General features: G+C 31.5%; 1 protein-coding gene across 1 annotated transcript; it reads left to right on the plus strand.

Moving 5' to 3' along the window:
- Positions 1–3,598: 3,598 nt before the first annotated feature.
- Positions 3,599–7,610, plus strand: LOC141684471 (rop guanine nucleotide exchange factor 1). Its single transcript, XM_074489461.1, has 5 exons — positions 3,599–4,036; positions 4,508–4,624; positions 4,746–5,284; positions 6,097–6,450; positions 6,944–7,610. The coding sequence occupies exons 1-5, from the start codon at positions 3,772–3,774 to the stop codon at positions 7,382–7,384; spliced, it is 1,716 nt and encodes a 571-aa protein (XP_074345562.1). The 5' UTR covers positions 3,599–3,771; the 3' UTR covers positions 7,385–7,610.
- Positions 7,611–9,131: the final 1,521 nt, after the last annotated feature.

Here is a 9,131-nt window from a genome sequence, read left to right on the forward strand (position 1 = left end):
CTACTACTTATTATTAACTTATTCAATTTAAATTATAAATTCTTATTTTAAAATTTCACAAACAGGCGCATGCTATTACATTCTCCACAGCATGCTATTACATTCTCCACCTCCTCAAATCATTGCAGGACTGCTCCCTTTTCTTAAGATTTCCTCGGCCTGGATGTGTATTAGAAACAAAAGAGTGCATATCTCCCAGTCCCACTCATTCACTCATGTTCAACTTATTATTTTATCTGCCTCTTGTAACATTTTAGAAAATAATTGAATGCTGTGCATATTTGAGCCAGTTTTTTTTTTTAATTGTTATGCTACACTGAATTTAACTCAGGTTAATAAAAAAACACGATAATAAAATGCAGGATATACTAGTATTTGAATTTGGTTAGAACTTACTAAAACTCAACATATATTTACCGGAGTCTGGACTATCAAAATTTAATGTTCCCAAGGTTGAATGATTTGAATTCCAAAGTGTACTGTTGAACGTTATTCCCGGATTTTGATACGATATCGACCAAAAAGATACCAGCACTCATACACATTTTTAATTCTACAGATTCTTCTTTGCGAGTCAACAAGTCAAACACATAGTCTAGCAGGAGTAGACCAGTACGGGGAATGATGGCTAATTCGCTATGCTCAATCAAATCAAATGCAAAATGATCAAGTCGATCAAACAATCAATTTTTCATACAACTGTAAATTATACTAGTCACAAATTTTTGGTAAACTAAAAAATATGACGTAAAATAAAAAACGATATAGACCTTTCGTAGTTTTCTTTTTCAGTCATTTGTAAAATAATCACAAATTTTTCTTAAATAATAAAATGACGTAAAAATAAAAACGATATAGATCTTTTGTATTTGTTTTTTATTTTTAGATGTGTAAAATTACACGAACATAAATTTAATCAATAAGTTCTATAAAGAATCCGGACTTTCCAAATATACACCCGACTAATAAGTACATGACATTTTTTTATCAAATCAAGTATACGTATTCAAACAAATTGATAGTACAGTTAAAACCTCAATTAAGTAATAATTAATAAAGCAATAAATTTGTTAAAATAATATTTTTTTTCAGTACCAATATAATAGATATAATATATATTTACTCTAGATAAAATAATATTTTTTTTGGTGCCAAACATATTAATTTAAAAAAGTTTAAATGTACACGAAGTACGAAAATATAAGAAATTGTATGCAATAATTGGGCCAAACTTTGAGTGAGATCCTATGCGCATATTTTAACCGCGAGATATCAAAATTAATCTAGTTAAAATAAATACTTATTTATAAGATTATAAGTTATATATGTCATAAAATAAAATTAATTAAGTTTTTTTTTTAATTTTAAAATCTAAATTCAGGAATACCTCTTTGGACTTATAATCTAAAGGTCATGTTTGTTTTGTGGAATTATAATTTCGGGATAATAATTTGGTCATAACTTATCCAATCAAAATTAGTCATATGAATAAAATAATCATAATCAATGTTTATTTAGAAGAATTAAGTGTAGGATTGAGCTATAAGCTTAAAAAAATTTATCGTGTGTTTGTTTTGAGGGATAGTTGTTGATATCGAAATATAATCCTTTAAATTTTCTAATCTTATGATTGTTCACATAAAATTACAATAAGGGTATTATAATTGATTAAAAAATGATAGGATAAAATAATACATACTCCCACCAAGTATTATAGGGGATTACAGTCCTATTATTTACTCTAGCAAAATAAGAGATGATTAAAAAGATTATAATACACTTAAATAATCCTTCACTATTTTTCCAGAAAACAAATATGACATTGAAAATTTTAAAAGATTATAATCGTATCTCTACTTAATGATATTAAACAAACATGATCAAATTATTAAAAAACGAGCCAAATATAACATAACACCGTCTATTCGGTAAAAAAATTACTCCATCCATTTGATTTTTATACGTAATTTAAAATATCTTAACCCTATAATTTAATTAATTATTTTTCAAAATTTTAATACGTGTGTAAGAAAAAGGATGACTGAGGGAGTATTTATTTATTCCGAATGCAGCATTTTGATAAGAGTTGCATTTATCTCAGGAGTTTATTCACACGCAATACTTTTCGGAACTCCCTAAATCAACGCCAATTAACTGCATCTTCCTTTCAGCTTAACAGGTTTCGCTGGTCCACATCAGCCAAATTGCCACGTCCTCCCTCCAGGGCACCCTATCAAAGTCCTGATTAGCATTAAATTTTCTCTGATTCCTATAAACCAACTGAAAATTTTATTTCTCAAAATCTGAGATAAATAAAGGAGTATGAACTGAATATTTAAACTTAGTTAACAAAGACAAATTTTCATTCACATACATTAATATCTTAGGGGATCTTTTTGTGAGCGCGTTCGTAGTAGAAATTATTTAAAAAATCAATTTATTTTATGATGTGTACAACACATAATAAATATTAAATTTTATAAATTTAACTTATTTTATTTTGATAGGTTTTCACATGCACCATGTATTTACAAGAATCACATAAATTAAAATTACAAAAATTATATAAGTGAGTCAAATTCATAAATTATATTAATTAGCATATATACCAGGGGATAACAAACCCTTAAAGAATTCCATATAACTACTTTGAATAAAATCAATATAAAAGGAGATGTCAAATCGTCTCATTTTATTTTTCTATTTTTTCTCAATTTTATTAGTTAAAAAATATCTAAATTACAATTATCTTATATTCACCTAAATATATTACATTCATAATATTCTTCTAATGTTTCTATAAAATCTTTCATTAAAATTTCTAAAATTAACTTTCCATTTTAATATCTCCTAAAACTTCTTCTTTTTCGTTAAATTAACTTTTCATATTGATGTTCTACAAAATTTTCATTTTAATACAATTTCTCATCTTTCCCCTAAAATCAATGTACTACATTATATTTTTCTAAAAATTTTCTTTAATTTTTAACCTATGAAATATTTAAAGGACAGGTATCTATAAATATATTTTCTCAATATTTTTTAAAATCTTTATTCAATTATATTATGTACTTATGTAAATGAGAAGATAAACCCGGTGAAATATCGTTTCTCATATCGTTTCAATCTATTTTTGTATTTTTCTCAAATTTTTATATTATTAAATAGAAAAAACATTGTATTGATTATTAACTAATAAATAATATAATTATATTATACTAGATTTATGAATAATGAGAATGTTGCTTATTAGTGTAAATATATTTAATAAGAGAATAATTTTTTAAACTTCTATGATTTATTATACTTATTGATTATTTAATAAGTTAGAATGACTAAGAGAAATAAAAAATAAGAATAAAATGAAATATTATATTAGAAGGCCGCTTTGCAGCGGCTTTGGTAAAATAGTTAAAAGAAAATGCAACATTAGTCAAGTATAACAAGCATTATACGACTACAAAATTCTTGAAATATTATAGTAAATCTTAATTTTGAGTTTGTTTGTTTCTCCATTATATAGAAACCCATATTAAAATTAAAAATCTTTATAAAAGAAATAAACCCGCGAAAAGAGTGGAAAAGGAATTGTGTGTAGACGTATGTATAGGCTAGGTAGCTAGTCGTCAGCTTTATCCTGCTCCTCACTTTTTTACAGTTCTCCACCACCTGCTACATCTCTTTATCTCTTCCCATCTCACTACACACACACATTCACGCAATGTATATAATATAACACTTACTCTCCTCTTCTTACTAATTTATACATCAATGGCGAGCGTTTCGTCCGAGGACTGTTCTGATGACCGTTGCGGCAGTTACAGTTTGAGCGCTGACGTCAGCGAGTCCGAGACTTCTAGTAGCTTCTCCGGTCGCCGATTCGATGCCGATAGTTTCAGTGCTCAGTCGCCCTTAGGTCGCCTTGGTTTTGCCGGATATGCTGCTCTTCCGGCGCCGGTGATGTTTCCGGTTGTCTCTGGTAAAGATGTGGTGGTTTGGGAGGATAAAGCTCAAAAGTCAGAAGCTGATCTGTCAGGTATATATACAGTTTAACCTCAATATTCTCGGAACCGGAAAATTTTATTTATTTATGGAGATTATTTATTTATGCGGATTTGTTGTATTTATTTTTATTTTTAGAGTTGAAATATTAATGTATAGAATATTGTTTGTATCAATTTTTGTATGCATTTACTAAAGTTCAATTTATATGTATGTACTTATAAATGTGTGTTTACATAGAATGCCTAGTAGTGTTTATTGAGCAACCAGATCTAATCAGTTTAGGTATATACTCTGTCTGTGTGTATAAATGGCTATTGTTGCGTATGTTAGGTCACTTCAATATTGCTGTGTTTTGTTGTGGTTATTATGATTGTGACTTGTGAGGAGGGTATGAGTTGAAGGGAGTAAACGGGATGTTCTGCATATGTTAATCTAATCGGTATTAATGTGTGTTTAATTTGAGTTGGTTTGATGTGGATTTTTAATTTTGTGGAACTTGTAGAAGTGGAGTTGATGAAGGAAAGATTCGCTAAGCTTCTTCTTGGAGAAGATATGTCGGGAGGGGGTAAAGGTGTTTGTACTGCTCTTGCAATTTCAAATGCCATAACCAATCTCTCTGGTTAGTGCACGTTTACCCTATCTTTCCTTTTTCGTGCTTTAGTGTGATTGTTTTTAATTTATATTTGTATGTATAGAAAATTGGAAATGACTGGCTGCTGTTTGTTATTTTTGTTTTTTAGCTACTGTGTTTGGTGAATTGTGGAGGCTGGAGCCATTGGCACCTCAAAAGAAGGCAATGTGGCGAAGGGAGATGGAATATTTACTGTGGGTTAGTGATTCAATTGTCGAGCTCGTTCCATCTGTTCAACAGTTTCCTGGTGGAGGGAGTTATGAAGTAATGGCAACACAACCTCGTTCTGATCTTTTCATTAATCTCCCTGCCCTCAAGAAGCTTGATGCTATGCTGATCAGCATTCTTGATGGGTTTCAAGATCTGGAATTTTGGTATGTTGAACGTGGAATGGATGTAGCTGAAGTCAATGATCGTGATGCCTATCCATCTGCGTTTTCAAGTGGAAGGCCTTCGGTTCGGCAGGAAGAGAAGTGGTGGTTACCTTGTCCTAAAGTTCCATCAAAAGGGTTGTCAGAGGATGCTCGGAAGAGGTTGCAGCAGTGCAGGGACTGCACTAACCAGATACTGAAGGCAGCATTAGCAATAAATAGCAATGTGCTTGCCGAAATGGAAATTCCAAGTGCTTACCTGGACACATTACCTAAGGTGTGGCTCAGGGTTTTTGGTATCTTGCTTGTGATATTATTTAAGTTGTCTGACATTATGAATCTCCTTGTTTTAATTTTTTTATTTTCCTGAGCGATTTATTAAGGTTGCATAGTTATTAGTTATCCATAAAACAGTTAAATGGTGCTATAAACTGTCATCAAAAGAGTTTTCTTAGGAGGTTACATGCTGTTGAAGCTATCGAGATTCTTGAGTAACAAGAATTTGCTGTATGTATTTTTTCCGCACTAGGAGACGAGAGGCATACCAGAAATTAGTGAATAACTTCCACTAACTGAATTTGCATTAAGATCTCCTCTCTTATTAACTCATTAACTACAGTGTTTTTTTGGTGTGGGGGCTATCATAAGAAATAGTTACAAGGCCTATCCTAGTCTGGGGTTTTTTTTTTGGCTAAATTACCCTAGTCTTGATTGCATTTACGAAATAATGCCTTTTTGATGAGATTTTAGGTTGTACATGGATAGTTTTGCTCTTACTCACATTTTATTCTGAACAAATATGTATAAATTGCTTTAGTTGAAGTTCATATTTTAGGCAGGTAGTAGTATCTTTGTAAAGATCTATTATTTCTCTGATAATTATTAACCTAGTTCATCTGTTCAGTAAATGTAATGATCTAAGTAAAGAAGTGAGAGAAATTGGGATTTGGAGACACAAGAACCAGTATCAATAGAATTATGGCCATGCAATCAAAGAACGAAAAAGATTGTTAATTGCAGTATATCTTTTCAGCATTAATTAATATTTATCAATTTTCCTCTTAAAAATACAATGTTATGCAATCACAGAATGGAAAAGCTTGTCTGGGTGATATAATCTATCGCTACATAACTGCGGACCAGTTCTCTCCAGAATGTCTTCTTGATTGCTTCGATCTGTCGTCGGAGCACCACACTCTGGAAGTAGCAAACAGAATTGAGGCAGCTGTGCATGTATGGAAGCTTAAAGATCAGAAAAACCATTCCAGTCATACTAAATCTAAGCATTCATCTTGGAGTGGCAAGATAAAGGGCCTTGTTGCTGATGGTGAAAAGAACCATATTTTAGCTCAACGTGCAGAGACCTTGTTGCACAGCCTGAAATTGCGTTTTCCTGGTCTTCCACAAACTGCTTTGGACATGAACAAAATTCAATACAACAAGGTAATTATTTTCCGAACATATAAGAATGGAAGTTTTTTTTTTTGCTAAATTTTAATTTTTTTTTTTGCTAAATTAAGAATGGAAGTTACTTGTATAGAACTCAAATATTTGAAGAGTATTGCCATCATTAAAACTATTGTATATGGTTAATTTTCGCTTTCATGAAACTCTGTAACGCTATGTTTATTCGGTGGCCTAGAGATTATCTAAGGTATATTGTAGGCATTTTCAATTTCCTACCTGATTAGATTGTGAAAACTTTTAGATGATGTTGACATATGTTATGAGGTGCTATTTTTTTTAAAATAAACTAAAATAGTGAGAGCTTTAGTATGTGTCTTGCGTCCTGACCATACAATATCTGCATTATGTGCTTAGATAAGCTCTTGGTTGTCACTGGTAGACAAATAATTCCGAGTGTTGGTTCACTTGGTTGACCGTAGTGTAATCTCCTCTCTTCTCCCGGAGATTTAGCTTTATTTCATATGTACAGGATGTAGGGCAGTCAATTCTTGAAAGCTACTCGAGAGTAATGGAAAGCTTGGCATTCAACATAATGGCAAGGATTGATGATGTATTATATGTCAATGACTCTGCTAACAGATGTTCTGCTGCAGAATCAGTGTCCATTTTCAGTAGGGGTAATTTGGTTGGTCATCGCATTCAAAAGCGGATGTTACCTAGTCCGTTCTCAATTCAGAACACACCCTACGCATCTCCATTCGCAACGCCAACGTTCTGTTCTTCCCCTCGTAATCCTATCAGTGGTAGCCCCGGTAGAGTACTTGAGCCGATACACAGTAATGGTATCAAGGGTGCGTCAAGCCACAAGTTAGAGATACCAAAGCCAGCTGACATGGAAAAGCTTTGGTCTTATGCTGGAAACCTTAGTGCCCGGAGAATCTCTGAAGATGGTCCTGAAATCGATAAATAATTATAAATATTTTGGAAATTGACTTGCAAAGACAGGCTGTATGCTGGCCTGAAGGGATGCCTAAAGAATAGGCTGCTAGTTTAGATCTTGTATAATCTATGACAAATTAGAGATACGGGGTAAATCATATAATCTGAAGTTCCTACTCCTGATTTCTCATCAGTTCTAAAATTGTCAAGTAGGATGATATTTATTATATATGCTACCATGACATCAGTCTTTTTCATCCCTCAACGTTTTTCATTTTCCTACAGTCCAAGTAGATATGAGAACATATTTACAACCTGATTTGCCACAAGTCCATAACTGTTCTTGAGAAGGCAATCTAATGAATTGTTGGGGATTCTTTAGTACTTCAGTTGGTTGTCCTGAATAGTACTTCAGTTGGTTGTCCTGCGTATCCTGTGGCCAACAAAGAAGATGCTTACATCAACTGGAGTTGCTGGACAGCAGATTTAAAATTTATGCTCTTAGAACATCTCCAAAGAGTAGTGTACCTATCACGAGACTCCGCGAAGATATGCGTATCAAAACGCATGCCCAAATGGCATGTCATTTATCAATTAAAAATAATAAAATTTAAAACATATTTATTATACTAATATATAGTGAACTTGAACGTAAAATTAAAGTTAGTTGATGGTAACAACCGAATATCATCGTAATACTCATTTACATTAGTAACTTTTTAGATACTCAAATATGTAAATATTTTATAATTATATTTGTTATTTTTGGATATTTCTAATATTAAAATAATTATTAAAAATTAAAAAAAAATTAGTAAAAAAACATGTCAAATCATGAAAAGGCATGCATGGCTAATTGGCGTCATGACATGCCCTTACCGGTGTGACATGCAACCTACCAAAGAGACTTCTCGTCTCTACTCTAAATATAATATATAATATTAACTCTTAGTGAGTTAATGTGTGTTATTCTCCAACAATGTTCTTTATATGAACTCTTAATTATTTTTTTATTATTAAATGGATGTTGAATTCATAGAGGATAAAATATAGTGTAGAGAGAAATAGATTGTTTTAATGAATATATAATATAAAATTGTTTAAGAGTGAGAAAGAATCTCTTAAAAGTGAGGAGAGAGAAGAAACTCTTAGTGAATTTAATAGCCACTAAGTGTCTTTTGGATCAAAAAAGTAATCTCGCTTGTCAAATTTTAATTTAAAAGCAAGTTAAGAGGATATTAGAAATGCTATTGTATCTCCTGTTTCTCAAACAATGAAGGAAGAGTTTACGGTGCTGTGTAGTTAAATCTGCCAAATGTTAGTGTGCCCAATTTGTTATGGAAAATATACTAGCCGGTGTAATGCACTAGTTCATTTCAACTTAATTAGCAACAAAAAATAATTCATTTCAACTTTAAGATTATTTACTGGGAGGTGATATGACAAACCCAAAATTGAACTATAATAATCATCTATTATTTATACTATTATATTAAAGGGATTTTATATGAAATTGTCCACCAAACTCGTTAAAATGTATCAAATAGCTACTCAATCTCCACGACAACTCATTTAAACCACTAAAATACTGGTATATATATCACTCTATTAGATTTTTTAAAATTTGTTAACAAGTTTGCCGTGTATTTCTTTGATTATTATGGTTTATCAACAAACTTGAGTGCCTCTCTCTCATCTGTATATCTGTTTAATTGATCCTAAAATAATCGTTATCTTCATGAGTAAAATAAAATCTGGGTGGTCTGCAATTACGGTAT

Source organism: Apium graveolens, chromosome 9 (assembly GCF_009905375.1).
Source record: "Apium graveolens cultivar Ventura chromosome 9, ASM990537v1, whole genome shotgun sequence".
In the NCBI taxonomy this organism is placed as follows: domain Eukaryota; kingdom Viridiplantae; phylum Streptophyta; class Magnoliopsida; order Apiales; family Apiaceae; genus Apium; species Apium graveolens.